This window comes from Dromiciops gliroides, chromosome 4 (genome assembly GCF_019393635.1).
Source record: "Dromiciops gliroides isolate mDroGli1 chromosome 4, mDroGli1.pri, whole genome shotgun sequence".
NCBI classification, from domain to species: domain Eukaryota; kingdom Metazoa; phylum Chordata; class Mammalia; order Microbiotheria; family Microbiotheriidae; genus Dromiciops; species Dromiciops gliroides.
In genome coordinates, this window is record NC_057864.1 from 337,062,515 (window position 1) to 337,083,156 (window position 20,642).

The following is a 20,642-nucleotide window of genomic DNA, read 5'->3' on the forward strand; positions in this document are numbered from 1 at the left end:
GGGTTTTTTTTTTGCTTTTTTTTTTCTTTTTGGCAGGGCAATGGGGGTTAAGTGACTTGCCCAGGGTCACACAGCTAGCAAGTATCAAGTGTCTGAGGCCGGCTTTGAACTCAGGTCCTCCTGAATCCAGGACCCGTGCTTTATCCACTGCATGACCTAGCTGCCCCCTATTTTGATTGTTTCTACAGTGTTCTGCAATTACAATTTATTTCTCTAGTTTAAAAATTTTCTTCTTTTGTTCTTATTTTGAGTTTGTTTATATTGGGTTTCTAATTTTTTAAAATGCATATTTATGGGGCAGCTAGGTGGTGCAGTGGATTAAAGCACCGCCCCTGGAGTCAGGAGTACCTGAGTTCAAATATGACCTCAGACACTTAACACTTACTAGCTGTGTGACCCTGGGCAAGTCACTTAACCCCAATTGCCTCACCAAAAAATTAAAAAAAAAAGCATATTTATTACTACTACTGCTGCTACTGCTGCTGCTGCTACTACTACCACCCCACCACCATTACTACCACTACCAGCACTACCACTACTACCACTACTAAATACGGGCTGGATAGGTTGTGAGATAGCTTGAGTTGATATTCCTGTAATATTAGAATTCAAGTATGTTGAGAGACCTTAAGTGAGGATGGATATGGATGAAGATATGGGGCTGCAATCTGCTTACCTGGAGGGAGTATGCACTCCGGTGAGATGTAGATCCATTAGAGCAGTTGTGTTTAAAATAAAATCTATCAGAAATAGAAATTGAGAATGTAAAACTCCCTAGAATTTCGATGACCACAAATCACTAAAACTTTGGAGAATAAATTCTATTTAGTTTCATGTTAAAATTATATCATCACGATGTAATAATTCTATATATCATTATTTTGAAGATGCAGAAAAAGTGACTTACTTCATATTAATACAAAATTATGTTATTAGAATAGTACCTTTGCCCATGACTTATATTTTTAAAGGGCAACGATCCAAACACCCCAAATGAAGAAGTCTGACAGAATCATAGATTTATAGTTGGAACAAGGGACTTAAGAAGTCATCTGTTCCAAGTCCCACTTGTTGATGATGAAAATGAGGCTCAATGAGAAATAACTTGTCCAAGGTCAAGCAGAGCTGAGATATGAATTCAGGTCCTCTGATTCCAAATTATAAAGTACAAGCAAAAGGATGGCCTTTTTGCAAATATAAAACAAAAACCTTCAGACATCTTTCTAGTTTTATGAAATATAATTGTAATGCTTCAAAATTTGTCATTCAGTTGTTTCAGACTCCATGACCTCATTTGGGTTTTTTATTTTGGAGGGGTCTTTTTGGCAATGATACCAGAGTGGTTTGCCATTTCCTTTTCCAGCTCATTTTATGTTATTGTTGTTGTTTTTTGGGGGTGGGGTGGGGCAATGAGAGTTCAGTGATTTGCCCAGGGTCACACAGCTAGTAAGTGTTATGTGTTTGATACCGGATTTGAACTCAGGTCCTCCTGAATCCAGGGTCGATGCTTTATCTACTGTGCCACCTAGCTGCACCTTCCAGCTCATTTTACAGATGAGAAACTGAGACAAACAGGGTTTTGTGACTTTCGCAGGGTCACCCAGCTTGTAAGTGTCTGAGGCCAAATTTGAACTCAGGAAAATGAGTCTTTCTGATTCTTAACCCAGGACTCTATCCACTTTGCCACCTAGCTGCCCATTTCAAAACCAGAGCTTTCCTTTCTCTATCTCTTTTTGGGGTTGTGGGGAAGGGGGTTAGAGGGGAGTGTGGGGGAGGACAGAATTAGAGATCATAGGTTTCTTTTAGAATACAGTGATCATTTGGAATACTAGCCATTTCCTATAATGGTACTGTCATCTATGAGAAAGGATTTATGATATGGCTGACTTCGTAATCAAATTTGGCTCTGGGGGCAGCTAGGTGGCGCAGTGGATAGAGCACCAGCCCTGGAGTCAGGAGGACCTGAGTTCAAATTCGGCCTCAGATACTTAACACTTACTAGCTGTGTGACCCTGGGCAAGTCACTTAACCCCAATTGCCTCACCAAAAAAAAAAAAAAAAGAGGTAATTTGGCTTTGCTTTTGATTATAGAATGACAATACCTGGAATATGAAATATAGATCTCCAATGTTAAAATAAAACCCCTATTCTCATATTCCCTATTCTATGCTTTCTTTCCTTCCTATGCCTGCAAATAACAATAACAACAACAATGAACTGCATCAGACTTGATAACTAATATGAGTCCCAAGAAAGGTAGTACAGTCCAGGGGATGGGATGAAAAGCCTGGGTATAATTCCTGCCTTTGACATTTAATAGCCTTTGTTGCTTAATTTTTTACAGCCTCAGTTTACTCATCTGTAAGATAGGTATAATCATACCTGCATCACCTACCATATAGGTTAGGCTTCCCTGAGAAAATATATGTAAAATGCTTCACAAACTTTATTCTGCTGTATAAATGTCTGTTATTAGTACAGTAGACTTAAGCCATTACAAAATGACTTAAAATCACATCAAAAAGTGCTTTCGCAAGAAACTTAGATTTAGAAATATTGAATTAAAGAGGAAAAATTTTTTTTAAAAACTTGTAGCGGAAAACTTAGGTGTTACATAGGTTGGGTTGAGGGTTGTGGGGTTGGGTTTTCTTTCTTTCTTTTTTTTTTTTTTTTTTTGGTATTTGTATTTGGAAGAGGTAAGAGATAAAGGTACATAAAAACTCAACTGCCCAAAAACCAAAAAAAACAAAAAACCCCTCAACTGCCCTCCAGAGTTACACTTGAATGATGTCATTAATCCTGTCTATATATAGTACAATGTATTTTCTTACTGTTCTCACCTTGAAATTTTTAGGAGTCAGATAGAAAATGAAATAATCTTGAAGGGGGAATTCATAAATCTAGAAGACAGAGAGAGGGAGGGAGAGGAGGTAACAAATCTTAAGCACCTACTATGTATTAGGCACTGTGCTACGTGCTTTACAAACATCCTCTCAAAGAATATATCGAGAAAATGATTTTTTAATCCTTTTTGGTTCTTTAAGACTTTTGATTGTATGCCACATGACCAGCGACAAACTAGTAGGATGTGAACTAACTCATGCCACGGCTGTCAAGGTACATAACAAGCTAAGGGTTGTAATTAGTTAAATGGTTGTGATTCAGTCATGTCTGACTCTTTGTGACTCTGTGTGGGGTTTTCTTGGCAAAGACACTGCAGTGGTTTTTCATTTCCTTCTCTGGTGGATTACAGCAATCAGAGGTTAAATGACTTGCCCATGGTCACACAGCAAGTGAGTGTCTGAGACTGCATCTGAACTCAGGCCTTTCTGATTCCAGGTCCAGCACTCTATCCATGGAGCCATCTAGCTGGCTTAGTGCCAACTAAATGAAGTCCTGTGATCTTGTATTTTTAAAAAATAATGAATAATTTATACATTTAATATAAAACCCATATTAAATAAATTAATAATTAATAATTTTAATAACAAATAATTTAGTGCCTCACAGTGGCATGGGGATTACTCTGGGTTCTCAAAGGCTATGCCAGCCTTCTGGTTCAACCTCTTACTTTGCAAACTGAGGGTTATTTGGATATAGCCAAAAAAGATCTGGAGGTTTGTGAGATATGTATGCACCTATTATTGAATCATCCTTTTTAAAAGGTGAGTATGCCATTAGATACATAAAGAGGGGAGTGGCCAGGTAAGAAGAGTGTGGTAACTATTTCCATTTTACATTGATCACACCCCAGAGGGGTTCGCTTTCACCATTCAAAGCATAAGAAGAACATGGAGAATATGGAGCCCAATCCAAGATATCACCCAAATGGTCTAAGGAAGATATGGTAAATGAGGGTTAGGACCTGTGATTTCACCAATATAGGGTATTCCTGGGTGAGGAAATTCCTTTTACCAGTGCTTGGTCTACAGCTTTTCTGAAACTATGCAAAAATCAGAAATTACTGAAAATATTAAAAGGGTGACTGTTTATACAAAGGAAAGGAGAATGCACAGCAAATATTCTCCAAGAGGATCCTCAAAGCTGCCAGAGAAATTCATAAGTCCTTCTAGAAAAATCATTTTCCAGAAGGAAGATGGAATTCTAGAAAGGGAAATTTCAAAGTCTTCACCAAACGAGAGGGATGATCTTGAAGTAGTAGCAATAATAGCGATACACCAAAATGAAGTAGTTGCAATAGCATCGATGGATTTAATTGATCATGAGGCATCCCAAAAGAATTACAAGATTCAGTGACTCAGTTTCCTAAGTTTTATTAGAATACTGTGAGGCCACAGGGAGAACACCATAGGAGAAAAGAAAAGGTATCTCAAAAAGGGAGAAGAAAGATGTTTATATATATATATATATATATATATATATATATATATATAATTTATTTATTTATTTATTTATTTTTTTTGCAGGGCAATGAGGGTTTAGTGACTTGCCCAGGGTCACACAGCTAGTTAAGTGTCAAGTGTCTGAGGCTGGATTTGAACTCAGGGAGTCCTGAATCCAGGGCCAGTGCTTTATCCACTGTGCCACCTAGCTGCCCCTGTTTATATTTATAGTAAGAAAAAGTAGGTTATCTCCTCATTATCTTAATTTCCTCCTTAAGGAGGTACATAGAGGTCTTATTCTAATTTGGACTTCCTGGGGTCCTAAGACATCCTTCAAGGCAGGTACCTTTTTCCCTATGGGTGTGTTTTGGGGGTTTACCCATAAGGTGAACCTAAGGACACATTTGGTCTTCTCTGCACATGTTCATATAGACATGCTTAGACTTGTCAGATCCCAAGGGTCTCTCTATTTATGGTATCTCTTTACTTTAAGATCTGGTTTCTAGGTGTCCTGTCATCTAGGAATATTAGTGGCTATTAATGGTTAAGGGTCCCTGGTTACTATCTAAGCTTCTGTTGATAGTGTTAGTTACTCTGGTTACTCAGGTCTTAGTTTCTCTGTTAACCCTTCTGGCTACTATTGATCAAGTCTTAGGTTAACTGTTACCTTTTTTAGCTACAGTTGATAGGTTATCTGTTAACCCTTTTAGCCTCCTCCATCAATTTAATGACAGGGCTTGAGGACCATTACATCAACTGGTTTAATTGGCTGCTGAGGAGACCGCAGTGGTACTAAAAGGCACCAAAGGTAATGCTTAAAAAAAGTTAAAAGTATAGTGGAAGGGGGCAGCTAGGTGGCGCAGTGGGTAAAGCATCAGCCTTGTATTCAGGAGGACCTGAGTTCAAATCCAACTTCAGACCCTTGACACTAGCTGTGTGACCCTGGGAAAGTCACTTAACCCCAATTGCCTCACCAAAAAAGGGAAAACAAGTGTAGTGGGATTATAAAAATATCAACAGCATATAGTAATCACTAGGCATTTATAAATCACCTACTAGGTGCCAGCCATTGGATTAAAATGGTAGAGGGCACCATATAGAGACAGAAATAATTATGCCTAGTTAAGAATTCAAACTTTAAAAAAATCTTGCAATTGCAGAGCTTATACATTTAAAAAAAATTTTTTTAGAGCTCATACATTTACCCAGCTTCACCAGCATGAGGCTTGGTGAAATGCATGCTGTCAGATCTTAGATGTGAATAGGACAAGTAGAGAAAAAAAATCAATTTAGAATTTCCATGAAAATGGATTTAATGAAAAGAAATGGCACCTGAATTATTCCTATGTCTTGTCTCCTTTCTCTCTCTCTCCTTCACAGCAAAAACAAGAAAATTCCAAAGAGCCTATGAAACTGAGAAGTTAGGTTGAGAAAAGGTCTCCCAGCCTCCAGAGAATTTTTCAGATATTGGGTATAGTTACCACTACCTATAGGCTTTACAGCATATTGCTCATTAAGGAAAAATGAGGGAGGGCTGAAGAGGGTCAAAGCCCACATACAGGTTTCAGATATAATAACTAAAATTGATGTGGAACTTTGAAGTATACAAAGTGCTTTCCTTAAAATTACCCCGTGAGGGGGCGGCTAGGTGGCGCAGTGGATAAAGCACCGTCCCTGGATTCAGGAGTACCTGAGTTCAAATCCAGCCTCAGACACTTGACGCTTACTAGCTGTGTGACCCTGGGCAAGTCACTTAACCCCCATTGCCCTGCAAAAAAAAAAAATTACCCTGTGAAATGGGTAGGGCAAGTATTTCTCCCATTTAATAGATGAAGCAACTGAGGCTCATGGAAGTTATCTTATCCACACATGTAGGATCACTCCCTTCTCTACCTCCATGGTTTCCTGACTTCTGCTCTGCAGAAGAAAGAGCCAGTAGAAGCTAGGTGTCAAAGCAGCCACAGAGTCTGCTTTCATTGTTATGGGTAACACTGTTACCTGTTTTCATCCAGTGTTGTCTTCTGTGTTCACCCTTTGCAAGGGATAGCCAGGAAGTATTTCGAGTGTAACAAAGAAATGATATAGAAATAGCTTTTCTTAGGCAGCTAGGTGGCACAGTCGATAAAGCACAGGCCCTGGATTCAGGAGGACCTAAGTTCAAATGTGACCTCAGACACTTGACACTTACTAGTTGTGTGACCTTGGGCAAGTCACTTAACCTTCATTGCCCTGCAAAAAAAGAAAGAAAGAAATAGCTTTTCTCAATAGTGGTTTTCTGCGGATGGCTGCCACATATATGGAAGGATGATTCTCAAACTTGCTATAGAAATGTTAGCTGTTATCATCATCATTGTTTGCATTTCTTCTAGTGGCTAGCAAGGGCTCTGTCCAGATCATGTTGAAGCTGAAACAAGCAAAAGGGTTGGGACTTGAACCTGGGTCTTTTGACTCTGGGTCTAGTGTTCTACCTCTTTGGTTTCCTATTTCCATCTGGAGTAAGGGGTATTGGCATCATTTGGAGCCAACCCCTTGTGGATAGATCTGTAAGAAGACCATTAATCCCCTAATAAAATGAGTGACCTCTTGAGAAACAGTGTGGTGTAGTGGTTATAAAGTTTGCTGAAGGGTGAGGAAGAACTGGGTTCAAGTTCAGTCTCAGAGGTGTGGTAATTGTATAATGCAGCAAGTCAATTTTCATCTCTGTGTCCCCAAGCAATGCTTAACATTATAAATTATAGAAGCTATCTGCATTGGTAGAGGGAGTTTCCTCACCAGAAGTTTTCTATACTAAAGAAATCATAAATACAGACCCCTGGGGAAATAAAAATGATGGTACAAACAACATTCTTGTCGTCATCGAGTCGTTTCAGTCTTTTGGTGACCCATTTATTGGTTTTCTTGGCAAAAATATTGGAGAGGTTTGCCATTTCCTTCTCCAGCTCATTTTATAGATGAGGAAACTGAGGCAAACAGGGTTAAATGACTTGCCCAGGGTCACACAGCTAGTATGTGTCTGAGGCCAGATTTGAATTCAGGAAGATGAGTCTTCCTAATTCCAATTCCAGTGTTCTACCTACTGCACCACCTAGCTGCCCTTTTCATTATGTCAGACCGCCTCAATTCTGCCTGAGTCTTGGGTGAGATGATTAGGAGAAAACCAAATAACTGTTTTGGAAAAGGAAAGCATTAATAGTGTAATAGGAGGGGCAGCTAAGTGGCGCAGTGAATAGAGCACTGGCCCTGGAGTCAGGAGTACCTGAGTTCAAATCCGGCCTCAGACACTTAACACTTACTAGCTGTGTGACCCTGGGCAAGTCACTTAACCCCAATTGCCTCACTAAAAAAAAAAAAATAGTATAATAGGAAAAATGGTGGGTAGTAGTGTTCTCAGTCTCAAAGCTTTATCCTAAAGAAAAATTAGACTGATTTGCCCTAACATCTCTTCAATCGTAGTAATTCGATTTTAAAGAACGTGTTCATTAATGACCTTTTGCTCAGTTAGCAGAGGGTGTGTCATTCTTTCATCAGCGACACTAATTATAGGTCATAAAGGTAGGTGGGAAGTGCCTTCACTGGGCAGGGAAGTGAGCATAACAGCTGGCCTTGAAAGGGGGAGGATAAATTAAGATGGAGGTGGGCATGGGAAGAGGACACAGAAAAGTAGCTTCAGATGAAGAATTCCAGGGAATGTGTTTGAAAAGTGAGCTTCTTCATACGTACCCTGTAGGTGAAATATAAACCGCAAGGGAAGGCGGTAGCATGGAATGAGGGCTGGATTCCAAGTCAGAAGATATCGGTTCAAATCCTGGCTCTCCTCTTTATTACCTTGTGTGATTTCCAGCAAGTAATTTCACTTCTCTGGGCTTCAGTTTCCTCAACTGTAATATGAAGCAGCTAGTTGGCACAGTGGATAAAGCACTGGCCTTGGATTCAGGAGGACCTGAATTCAGATCCAGCCTTAGACACTTGACGCTTACTAGCTGTGTGACCCTGGGCAAGCCACTTAACCCTCATTGCTCCGCAAAATGAATGAATGAATGAATGAATGAATGAATGAATGAAGGGCCGAACTAGATGACATGCAAGGTTTCTTCTTCCTGCTCTAAATCTATGATACGACAAGTATAGATTCTTTGGACCCAACACTGTTTTACAAACCCAAGAGAATATCAAAATGGAGGCTTTAAATATTCCTTTTGTATCAAGAACCTCTTAGGATTTAAAAGGACCTAACTGTGCATCATCCCCGGCTCCACCCCAGAGGGCTGGCTGGGGGTGTAAGTACATTGTTCTACACACCCTTTTCCTGAGAACATGCCTAAGTATCCTTTTGGGGGCATTTTGAACCCGTAGTTATTGTTTCTTACATAGATCAAACCTATCTATATCAGTAATGCACAAACTTATTTGTAGAATGCTTTAAAGTTTGATAAGCATTTTACCCACATTCTCTTGCTTAAATCTTACAACATCCCTGTGAGTTAGGTTGCACAGGTATTATTTCCCCTCATTGTATAGATGTGGAACCTGAGGGTGAAGGGGGTTAAGGGACAGGGCCACAGTTTGCAAATATCAGAGGCAGGATTTAAATTCAGGGCTTACGGCCTCTAAGTACAATGCTCTATCCTTTACTCCACATTGTCTCTCAAATAAATGCCTTTGGACCTGGGAAAGAGCTATATGCCAGAGAAGCCAAAATTCCAAACAGTAAGAACTCAGACTGAATCAGTAAGCTGTGTTCCTTCTTGGTTGTTATTCAGTCATGTCCAACTATCTGTGACCCCATTTGGGGTTGGGTTTTTTTTTTTGGCAAAGATAATGGAGTAGTTTGCTATTTCCTTTTCCAATTCATCTTACAGATATAGAAACTGAGGCAAACAAGGTTAAGCGACTTGCCCTGAGTCACACAGGTACTAAGTGTCTAAAGTGGATTTGAACTAGTTCTCCTGACTCCAGACCCAGCACTCTATTCACTGTGCCACCTCGTTGCCCTGTGTTCCTTCTCGTGGATTTAAAGTGATAATTGAATGACTGTGGTACATGAGCAACAAACTATGAAGACTGAGTGTACTTTAATAGAGTTTAGTGTTGTAATCAAATAACATTTACAACAAAGTTAATCAGACACATATTTAATGAAATGCATAATTTTGTGCTGTATGATAATTAGGAACAGATGGTAAACCATTCACCCAAATGACTCTAATGAGTCATTTACTAATTACTATGTTTCAAATAAACCAAGAATTTCTGGGGTCAACTTGAGGCATAGGGATGGGGAAATCAGGATGAGCTAGGACTCTGCCCCGAGGCTCCACTGAGAAGACCCAGGCCTCTTCCTTTTACAGCAGGTGGTGGCACATACCTGGGGTGTTGCCTCAGCTCCCAAGTGATGATTGCATCACACTCACTCCGCCAAAGCCAAGACAGCAAAGGCAGGTACCTGGAAAGTCAGACTCCAAGAGCCTTCATTAAAAGATCACTATTGGTATGGTGGGTCTCCAGTGAAAGACCCCAGGGATCTGTCCTTGGTCCTGTGCTGTTTAAGATTTGAATGGTCATGGATGGGATGCCCACCAAATCTAAAGACATAGAACTAGGAGGGATAACTAACCCATTGGATGGCAGAATCAGCTGAGAGTGTTGGGCAAATTTAATAAGATGAAATTCAATAAGAACAAATGTAAAGTCTTGCACTTGAATAAAAAAAATCAGCTTCACAAGTATAGACTAGAAGATATTCTAAAAAAGATCTTGGGGGGGGGGTCTGAAGTAGACTACAAGCTCAATGAGTCAGTTGTATTATGAAACAGCCAAAAATGTTAATGTGATCTTGGGCTGCATTGAGAGGTTTACCTTCCAGGAGTTTGTCATTGTTCAGTCATTTTCCAGTTGTTTTTGACTCACCATGACCTCATTTTGAGGTTTTCTTGGCAAAGATAGTGCAGCAGTTTGTCATTTTCTTCTCCAGCTCAATTTACAGATGAGGAAACTGAGGCCAACAGGTTTAAGTGACTTGCCCAAGGTTACACAGTTATTGTCTGAAGCAGGATTTGAACTCAGGTTCTCCTGAGCACAGACCTGGCTACTCTATCCACTGTGCCACCTAGCTGCCTCAACTTCCAGGAGTAGGAAGGTAATATAGTCCCACTGTATCTCTTTGGATTTCATCTGTAGAATTTTGTTTAGTTATGGTACCACTGTTTTTTTTTTGTTGTTGTTGTTTTTTGTTTTTTTTTTTTTAGTGAGGCAATTGGGGTTAAGCGACTTGCCCAGGGTCACACAGCTAGTAAGTGTTAAGTGTCTGAGGCCGGATTTGAACTCAGGTACTCCTGACTTCAGGGCCGGTGCTCTATCCACTGTGCCACCTAGCTGCCCCTGGTACCACTGTTTAAGAAGGACATTGATGGACAACAACAAAGATCTCCAGAGGAGGTCAGCCAGATTAATGAAGGCCCTTGAGTCTGACATAGAAGGATCAGGTGAAAAAATGGGCATGTTTAGAGAAGACTCAGGGAGTACAAGATAGCTGGCTTTAAGTACTTGAAAGGGCTATACTATAATGAGGAGAAGCCATAAGCTGTGTTCTTTTTAGTCCCTGAGAACAGAACCAGGAGCAAGCAATGGATGGAAATTGCAAATGGGCCAAATTACACTTGCTGTCAGGAACATCCCTCCCCACCCCCAACAGACTGAACTATCCCAAAGTAGAATGAGCTCTCTCAAGAAATGGTGGGTTCTTCAGGAGTACCTGAGCTCAAATCCGGCCTCAGACACTTGACACTTACTAGCTGTGTGACCCTGGGCAAGTCACTTAACCCCCCACTGCCTTGCAAAAATTAAAAAAAAAAAAAGAAAGAAATGGTGGGTTCTTCCTCTTTGGAGGTCTCCAAACAGAGGACTGAAGGGTATAGCACAACTTCCAGGTATACTGTATACACACTTTTGTGTATGGGTTAGGACTAGATGGCTTTTGTAGTCTCTTTTGACTCTCAAATCTTGTGAGCCCTTTCCTCTGTATACACAGGGAACTGGCAAACTTCATTGGAAGGGAATGATCAGGTCGAAGCAGCTTGGACTTCAGGCACAGACAGAAAGCTGGTGAAAGACTTAAAAGAGAGAAGAGACTAACTCCTTTCTGAGAAGATTTAGTATTTTTAGGGGCCGTGGGGTTCTTCTCTTATCCCAGTTCTAGGCTTTAAACAGGAGAGCAAACTAAACAGTCTCATTGAGGAGTTCTCCACATTTTAGTCTTAATCTTCTCAGAAAATCCACCAGAGATCCATTTGGGCCAACAAGTCATTCCCCAAGGAGGGCAAGTAGCCATCTCTCATTCATACCTTAGCATAAATTAGCTCTGAGCAACTTGCTTCCCTAGTACCAAGCTAAGATGGTGAAGCTCAGGGTCTGGGGTAAAGGCAGGAGAGAAATGTACTTTCGGACCACAGGAACACTGAAAGAGAGGCCGGGATTTATGTAGGAGTCTGTAGCATGAGAAGTGCTAGGCAAAGAGGAGGTAGGATGAGGGCACCTTATGCCTGAGGGTTGGGGAGGGCAAAGGAAAACGGATAACAGGATGTGGAAGGAACAGATGGACAGGTAGGAAGGAGGCAAAGAAAGGGAGCTGGAAAGAAGACTCAATAAGGGAGGCAGAAAGGGAAACAGGAAGGCTGGCAGAAAAAAGAATAGGGCCCAGAAAGATGCAGAAAAGTCCGTGGCTCTGGCTGTGGAAGAAGAGATACAGGAGTTTGTAAAGAAATATGTAGGATCAGAGATTTAAATGAAGAAGGGACATTTCTTTCTTTCTTTTTTTTTTTGTGAGGCAATTGGGGTTAATTGGGCAGGGTCACACAGCTAGTAAGTGCCAAGTGTCTGAAGCTGGATTTGAACTCAGGTCCTCCTGATTCCAGGGCTCGTGCTCTATCCACTGCGCCACCTAGCTGTGCCCCAAGAAGGGACATTTCAATCCCTTCATTTTACAGATGAGGAAACTGAGGCCCAAAGAGAGTAAATGACTTGTCCAATATTTATATAGATAATATGCGGCAGAATTTGAACCTAGGTCTTCTGACTCCAAATTCAACATGGTATTATCATAGATCTACTTTTCAAATTTCTTATTTGATTTTATTTTTTTCTCTAGGCACTAGGAGACAGGACATTTTTACTCTACAAAATGTAAACATCATCATTCATTTTCTTAATAGGAGTTAAAGGACATTTAGGCCCCCATCTGAGGAAGACAAAGCATTTCCAGAAGTTAATGATTAAAGAAAAAACCTTGATGGAATACATCTTAACTACAGTTACTAATTAAGCCAACATCAGTGAGAAAAGTAATTTAAACAGAAAAATAAAATGGTCTACTAATCAACAGCCCTATAACACATTCAAACCATACTTGCACAAAACCGAACAATTACAATGATGTTTCAAGTACATTTTAAATATTTTTTTAACAACACAGTGATTTAACATATAGAGTTTTATATCTTTTATTCAGATGTATGCTACCCGTTTGGTCCCTGATAAAGAAACTCTATGACTTTTTTTTTTTGGGGGGGGGGGTGAAGAGTTTAACAGAAATAACTCCACTCAGAGTTGGAGTGAAGGATGTAATGAAATCTGTTTGCTGTGTTAGCTGTCTCCAGATTGGGCTGTAATTACACCACATAAGGAAGAAAGGTAGCTGAGTCTCAATCTAGATCATTTATGTAAACTCAGCCTTCTTGTCAACGATGTTCTCATATTGCATGCATGCAAACCACAAAAATCATCTCCTATGAACAAAACAGAGACAGTGTCAAGTTGCTGGGTTGTGATATTCCTTATATTCTTTCTGTAATTGGATGTCTGTGGTTCAAGACTTTCAAATTCAACATAGTGAGGTTAAACAAAATCCCCTCCAACAAACTTCCTGGTACTACAATTAAACCATGGGAAATTTGTACAAATAAAAGAGTATTCCTCAATCCCAAATATCACTAATTTATATATTTCATTTGAAAGACAATTCTCTTGCCAGCCAAGAAGAAAGGATGTATCCCTGTTAGATAAGATAACTTTGATCAAGGAGAAAAAGTTTGGTTCTCTGAAATTGTGGTTAAAAATTTAATCTTCAGGAGAGAGAGAGAGAGAGAGAGAGAGAGAGAGAGAGAGAGATAGAGAGAAAGGGGGCAATTCCTTCTTCTATAAGAACCAAGTGAGTATCAGATAGCACTTAAAAATTCCCTACCTGGGACACTTGACACATTTTCTCAGTACATTTAGCAAATATTAAAAACATGAGGCACAAAGTATTTTCATATTTGAATACATAAAACCAAGAGGAGACATAATTGCAGGGATACAGAGAAAGGGTGTTCCTTCTTAATTCATTGGACTTCCCTTCACGATGACAAATTGGTACATTAATTCTTGACTTCACACACTCTTCTGTTCAGGCCTGCTCAAAAAGGGTTGCTCATGACACCTGCAGTTGCCTGCCTGCCCCCCTCTGTCCTTTTTAGTGCAGGGAAACCACAGGCCATCACCCTGGCGCCATCCCTAGCTCGGTCCAATCAATACGGACTTATTTCCTGTCCATTTGCTGAGGTCACAGGAGCGAAGCTCATTAATTATTTCTGCTAGAGCTGCCTCAAGTGTGCTTCTGGCATGCCAAGTGAAAACTGTTTGACCTTTTTTTTCCCTCTTCTTCTTCTCCTCCTAATTTTGTTTGTAGCAGCTCCAAAAAAGAAGGCAAAGCTCATTCAGTTATGTGGTAAATGAAAAAAAAAATTAAACCACTGCCACATTTAGATGGTTCACAGTGGAGACCTCTCCCCCCATCTTCCCTGTTATTTTCAGCCGATGAACAATAGTCTCTTTTAAAATTCCATGTCAAGGAAACCTGGTGACAGCGTACACAATGTTTTCTAAAGCAGATCTGGCCTCAGAGGGAGGAAAGCACTCCAGGGCTTCCAGGGCTTTGTTTCCATGGTAACGACATAGGTCAATAGCTGAAGTCACACCTTTGCCAGCCAGGATTGCTTCTTGCAACTGTTAGGAAACATATGCATAATAAAAATCAGTTTTGAAGATCCCCAATAAGCGCCACAATTAAATACATCGAAGTGGGGGGTGGTGAAAATAGACGACGGATTCAATATTTCTTTTACCTTCTTTTCAGGTAAAGAAGGCAGCATTTGCAAATGGTGCAAAGGACTGACAACCTTAAGGTAGCTGGAGCCCTGTGTCCTCCCACCCCAATGGCACAATAAGCCCCAATCACAGTAATTACACCACCTCCAACATTACACCACCTCTCTGTGACTTGAAATGTTCCACTCTCGAGGATGAATGTAATGCAGGTGGAGGGCATTTAAATATCTGGCATTTTGCATTCAGCAGCCTGGTATTTTTATGGGCAAAATGCTTCACTGACATAGTAGTTAATCACTTATTTTCTTTTACACCATATGTTGATACATTCGTCCAAATGAAATTTTAAAACAGATACAGAGTGTTGCATCCAAATGCTGTAACTCAAACACGCTAAGACTTAACTTTGTCTGATGTAAGGCAGCAGAGTAAGTTGTGAAAAGAGTCAGAAGAGCTAGATTTGTCATGTAGTGGCTGGATGACCTGGGATAGGTCACCTAACTTGCCTGAGCCTCAGTCTCCAGATCAATAAAATGGGAATAGTAACACTAACATTACCAACTCAAAGGGTTGTGAGGATTAAATGAGATAATGTATGCAAAGTGATTCATAACTGATCAGTACAATGTACTTGACTACCACTACTATCAAGAAATCCCCCCAAGACAAACAAACAAACACACCTCCTTCTCAGTGGAGAAAATGAAATTCCAAACCCTGGGGAAAATTTTCAGAAATGGCCACTCTGCCCCATGTCAAAGCATAAATAAGCACATGTCCAGGGTTTCAATTTTGAGTAACTCTTGATTAGTCTTCCGCTCATTCAATAAGCATTTATTAAGTACCTACTATGTTCCAGGCACTCTGCTAGGTGCTAGAACAAAGACAAAAAGGAAACTGTCTCAATAGTGGAAGAACTCATATTCTACTAGGAGGTGGGGGGGGAGGGGCAATGTGAACATTAGAGACATAAACACAAAGTAACTGAGTGCAGTGGAAGGATCGAGAGAGGCCCAGTGTAGGAGGCGGCATTAGAGCTGAATCTTGAAGGAAGCTAAGGATTCTACCAGGTGGGAAGGAGGGCCAACAGCAAAGGTACCAAGATGGGAGTTAGAACGCTGTGAATGGTGAAAGAGCACAACCAATTTGGCTGGAAGGTGGCAGTCACGTAGCATAAGCCTGGAAAAGCAGGCTGGATGGAGGAGCCTGATCATGAGGTCAGCTGGCCAATAAACACTGATGAAGTCCTTTTGGGCCAGGCAGGGTGCTAAGAGTGGAGATAGACAGAAAGACAAAAGACAGTCCCTTCTCTCAAGGAGCTGTGAGTCTAATGAGAGAGACCATTCAAACAAACACACTGCAGACAGGATAAACTGGAAATAATCAACAGAGAGAAGGAGGGCCAGGGAAACTAGAAGGTGGAGGTTAGGAGGGAGAGCATTCCAGGCATGGGGGACAGCCAGAGAAAACACCCAGAGCCAAGAGATGGAGAGTCTTGGGAGAGGAACAGCAAGGAGGCTGGTGTATCTATCACTGGAATGTAGGGTAAAAAGGGTAAGAGAAGAGACATGGGTAAGGGGTCAGGTTATGGAGGTCTTTGAATGCCAGAGAATTGTATATTTGATCCTGAACATGATGGGGAGTCACTGGAGTTTACTGAGTGATGGTGCCATGGTTTGGTATCATACTTTTAGGAAGATCAATTTGGTGGCTGAGTGGAAGATGGACTGGAATGGGGAGAGACTCTGGCAGCGAGGGCAGCTAGGTGGCCCAGTGGATAAAGCACTGGCCCTGGATTCAGGAGGACCCGAGTTCAAATTTGGCCTCAGACACTAGGCTGTGTGACCCTGGGCAAGTCACTTAACCCCTCATTGCCCTGCCCCCCAATTTTTTTAAAATAAAAAAAATAAGACTCTAGGATATTAAGATTACTTCAGCAGTCTAAGCATGGGTTGATGAAGGCCTGTACTAGGCAGTCAGCAGTGTCAGAGTAGTGAAGGAATCATATGTAAGAGATGTTATGAAAGTAGATTGAATAGGGGGATGACAGTGACAAGTTGAGGATGACACCTACATTGTAGTTTGTGGTCCTAGGGGGATGGTTTTTGTCCCTGACAATTACAAGAAGTTTAGAAAGATTTTGGGGGAAAGATAATGAGTTCAGTTTTGGACAGGCTAAGTTGAAGATGTCTTCAGGACATCCAGTTCTGGAGGTTAAGAGAGAAGATGGGACCGGGAAAGTGACCTGAGAATCATCAGCATAGAGATGATCATTGGATTCTCTGGAGATGATGAGAGCACCAAGTGAAATAATATAGAGGGACATGAGAAGAGGGGTGGGCAGTTGGAGATGTGAGACCAGAGATGAAGGGCTTTAAGTACCGAACAGCAGTTCGCATTTTATCTTGGAGATAGCTGGGAGCCACTGAGGCTTTCTCAGCTGGAGACTGAACCTGTGCTTTAGGAACATACTTTTGGTAGCAGTGTGGAATATGGAACCTAAGGAGAACAATTTGGAGGCTATTTTAACAGTTTAAGAGAGAAGAAAAAGCTTAAATTAGCGACCGTGTGAATGGAGGGGGGGGGGCATACATGAGAGTATTGTAGAGGCAGAATTGGTAAAAAAAAACCTTTGCAAGTGACTAGATATGGTGAGTGGAGGTGAGGGAGAATGAACACCTGGGAATAATTCCCAGTCTGCAAGCCTGGGTGACTGGAAGGGTAATGATTCAAGTCCTGAAGATGAGAGTCTGGGGAAAGTGAAGAAGTTTTGAACATGAAGGAGAGGCATAGAGTCCAAATGAAGCAATGGGAGTTCAGGGGCTTGCCAAGAGTGTAGAGACAGACAAAAAGAAAGCCAGGGCCGATCTTTGGGATATGCCCATAATTTTTTTTAAAATTTTGTGGGGTAATGGGGGTTAAGTGACTTGCCCAAGGTCACACAGCCAGTAAGTGTCAAGTGTCTGAGGCTGGATTTGAACTCCTGTACTCCTGAATCCAGGACCGGTGCTTTATCCATTGTGCCATCTAGCTGCCCTATGATATGACCATAATTTGAAGACAAGATGTACATGATGAACCAAGAGAGAGCTCTGTCATGAAAACCCATGGAAAAGAGAATACTCAGGAGGAAGGAAGGTGATTGATACTCAATGGTATAGAAGGGTTGAGGAAGAAGAGGATGGATATACTGTCACATTTAGTCACTGAGAGGACATTGATCACTTTGTAGACACTTTCAATTGAGTGATAAGATTGCAAAGGGTTGAGAAGTGAGAGGAAAGGAAGCATGCTTCCTATGAACCAAGTAACTGTAATTTAATGATTTATCCCCCTGCCTCCCAGGATTATCAGCCTCATTATTCAATAATTCAACATCTATTAAGCACCTGCTGTATATAGGGCCCTTTGCTAGGTAAGGGGGAGGGGGTGTCCAAAGGTAGAATTAATTAGTAGAGCTTTTAGCTTCAATAAATTTACAATGTAATTGTGGAGAAAGACATACACCAATAATTATGCTATAAGCTGAGTGTAGAACAGAGGTAAAGACAAAGTGCTATGAGAAATAGGAGGAGGGAGAGCTAATTAAGTTATGCGAGACTTTTAGTGTTGTTTCTGCCATTGGAATATAAGCTCCTTAAGTATGGGGAATGTTTATTTACCTCATACAGTGTTTGTACTGTGTTAACCACAGCTCTTGACACATAATAAGCACTTAATAAATGCTTCCTTTTTTATTTTGGAGGGCAGTGTCGGTTAAATGACTTGCCCAGGGTCACACAGCTAGTGAGTGTCTGAGGCTTGATTTGAACTCAAGAAGATGAGACTTCCTGATCCTAGGCTGGGGGCACTTCATCCACTGAACCATCTATGCCCCTTCCCCTTGGCCTTGCACTGAGGGTACAAACAGAAAATAAAGTTAGCCCTTGTTATCAAGGAGCTCACACTCTAATGAGGGAGACAACACATATAGAAGGCTTCAGCTGCAAGTCAAGGGTGCAGGCTCAAAGCGGATGATAACGCATCTTCTTTAATGTCATGTCTGTGGATAAAATCACATCGGTTTATAATGTTGAGCCATTTAAGAGTGCCAAAGGCTTTGGGGGTAAAAACCTTCTTTTCTGGGTCTTCAGGAATACTGGCTACAAAACGAACAGAAGCAGTTTCCAGGATTCAGCTCCATGGGGTTTGCCTCCTGGAGTGATGGCGATGGGAGCTGGCCTGGAAGCAGGGATGCTGGTCTGGAGTATGTGACCATTCCCACGGTCTTGAGTTTATCTGTTGATGTTGGCTGGCCAGCATTTGGTATGGGTGGTTTTGAGCTTCACAGTGATAGTTTCTCTCAATGTTGGCTGTGGGGCTCAGGTTAGAAGCAGGACCAGTGAGGGGCAGCTGGGTGGCACAGTGGATAGAGCACTGGCCCTGGAGTCAGGAGGACCTGAGTTCAAATCCAACCTCAGACACTTGACACTTACTAGCTGTGTGACCCTGGGCAAGTCACTTAACCCCAATTGCCTTACCAAAAAAAAAAAAAGAAGAAGAAGCAGGACCAGTGGTCTATGGGGTTCTGCCATACCCTAGGGTTTTAGGCTCAGGGTCCTGGGCTATGTCTGCTGGTGTCCAAAGGAGTTAATAGTTAATATAGTGGTGATGGTTCGATATGCCTGGCACATGCCACCCTTTGGTCTCTCCCTTAGTGCACCTTGCTATTCAGCTAGGTTGGTTTGCTTGGCCCACAGATGGAAGTTGGATGCCATGATAAGTAGTTTAAACCTTGTGCATCAGGCAATGGAGGAGAGTCATTCAAGGCTTTTGAGTGGTGTGATCAGTGGTGCATTAAGAAAATTATATGTATAACCATAGGAAAAATGGATTTAAATGGAGATAGACTTGCAGGCAGGCTGATACAATGATCTAGGTTACAAAGTTACAGGGCCTTGCAAAGTTGGGATTGACTTCAGAGATACTGTAGATTAAGAACTGATAAAATATAGGTAGGTCAATTAAGTGAGAGAAAAGAGTTGAGGGTAGAGGCTCTGTGATTTTATATATGTGCATATACACAGATATATTCAATATCCATTATATAATATACATTATAGAAATGTATATACAGATATGTACATACCTATGTATGTATGTGTATATGTATGTATTTATTTCCACTGCCTAACAATGCCTTGCATATAGTAGGTGCTTAATACACATTTACAGAATGAATGAATGAATGAATGGTCAAAGTTGACAATAAGATCTTGAGTCTAGGTAACTGGGAAGATATTGGTACCATCACTAGAAAGAGAATTAGGGGAAGGACAGCATCTGGGAGGAAGATGAGGGGTCATTTGTATAGAGGTGTTTGTCAAAGCCATAGGATTACCAAGGAAGATAATATAGAAAGACCAAAAGCAAAATCTTAGAGGAGAACCATGTTTAGGGAGCTGAAGAAGGTGGAAGAGTCTGCAAAAGAAACAGAGAAAGACTGGTGAGAAAAAAGTGGAAACCTGGGAGACAGTAGTGTGACAGAAACTAAGGGAGGGGAAGGTGAACAGTGTGAAATACTGAAGAGAGGCTGAGAGTAAGAACTAAAAAAAGTCACTGGATTTATTGATGAGGAAGGAATGTTGAGGCTGGAAACGTGAAGAAAAGAAGATGGGGAAGAGGGAAGGTAGGTAGTGGTGGTGATGGTAGTGGTGTTAGTGGCAGGAAGAGAGTACAGATGTCTATGAGAATTTGCATGGATTTCACATTAGAAGACTGATTAGACTCGTTCTACTGGCCCAAGATAGCAGAAGTAGGAACAATGAGTTGTACATAATAGATATGAAGTTTCATGTGCAATCATCTTTTTTATTATACTATATTTCTTGTTTTATTCCAAATTAAAAATGAAGTAAATAAAAAACTTAAAAAAAAAAGTAGAAGTATTGGATAGAAGAAGTTACAAAGAAGCAATTTAGGCATGACCTAAGGAAAAACTTCCGTACAGTTAGAGCTGCTCAGATAATTTGCTTTGGGAGGGAGTAGGTATCCCTTCACCCATGCCGAGCGGGGATGTGGCAAAAGGGATTTGTGGTATGCAGGTTTCACTTAGACTAGAGATTGTCTCTGAGGTTCCTCCAATTCTGAAAGTTGGTGATTTTGTAACACTAGCCTTAG

General features: G+C 41.0%; 1 protein-coding gene across 1 annotated transcript in view; it reads right to left on the reverse strand.

Moving 5' to 3' along the window:
- Positions 1 to 12,342: 12,342 nt before the first annotated feature.
- Positions 12,343 to 20,642, reverse strand: part of PDSS2 (decaprenyl diphosphate synthase subunit 2) — a 280,572-nt gene continuing 272,272 nt past the window's right edge. Inside the window, 1 exon segment of the mRNA XM_043963274.1 lies at positions 12,343 to 14,381. Coding sequence (XP_043819209.1) covers positions 14,223 to 14,381 — 159 coding nt within the window. The 3' untranslated portion in view covers positions 12,343 to 14,222.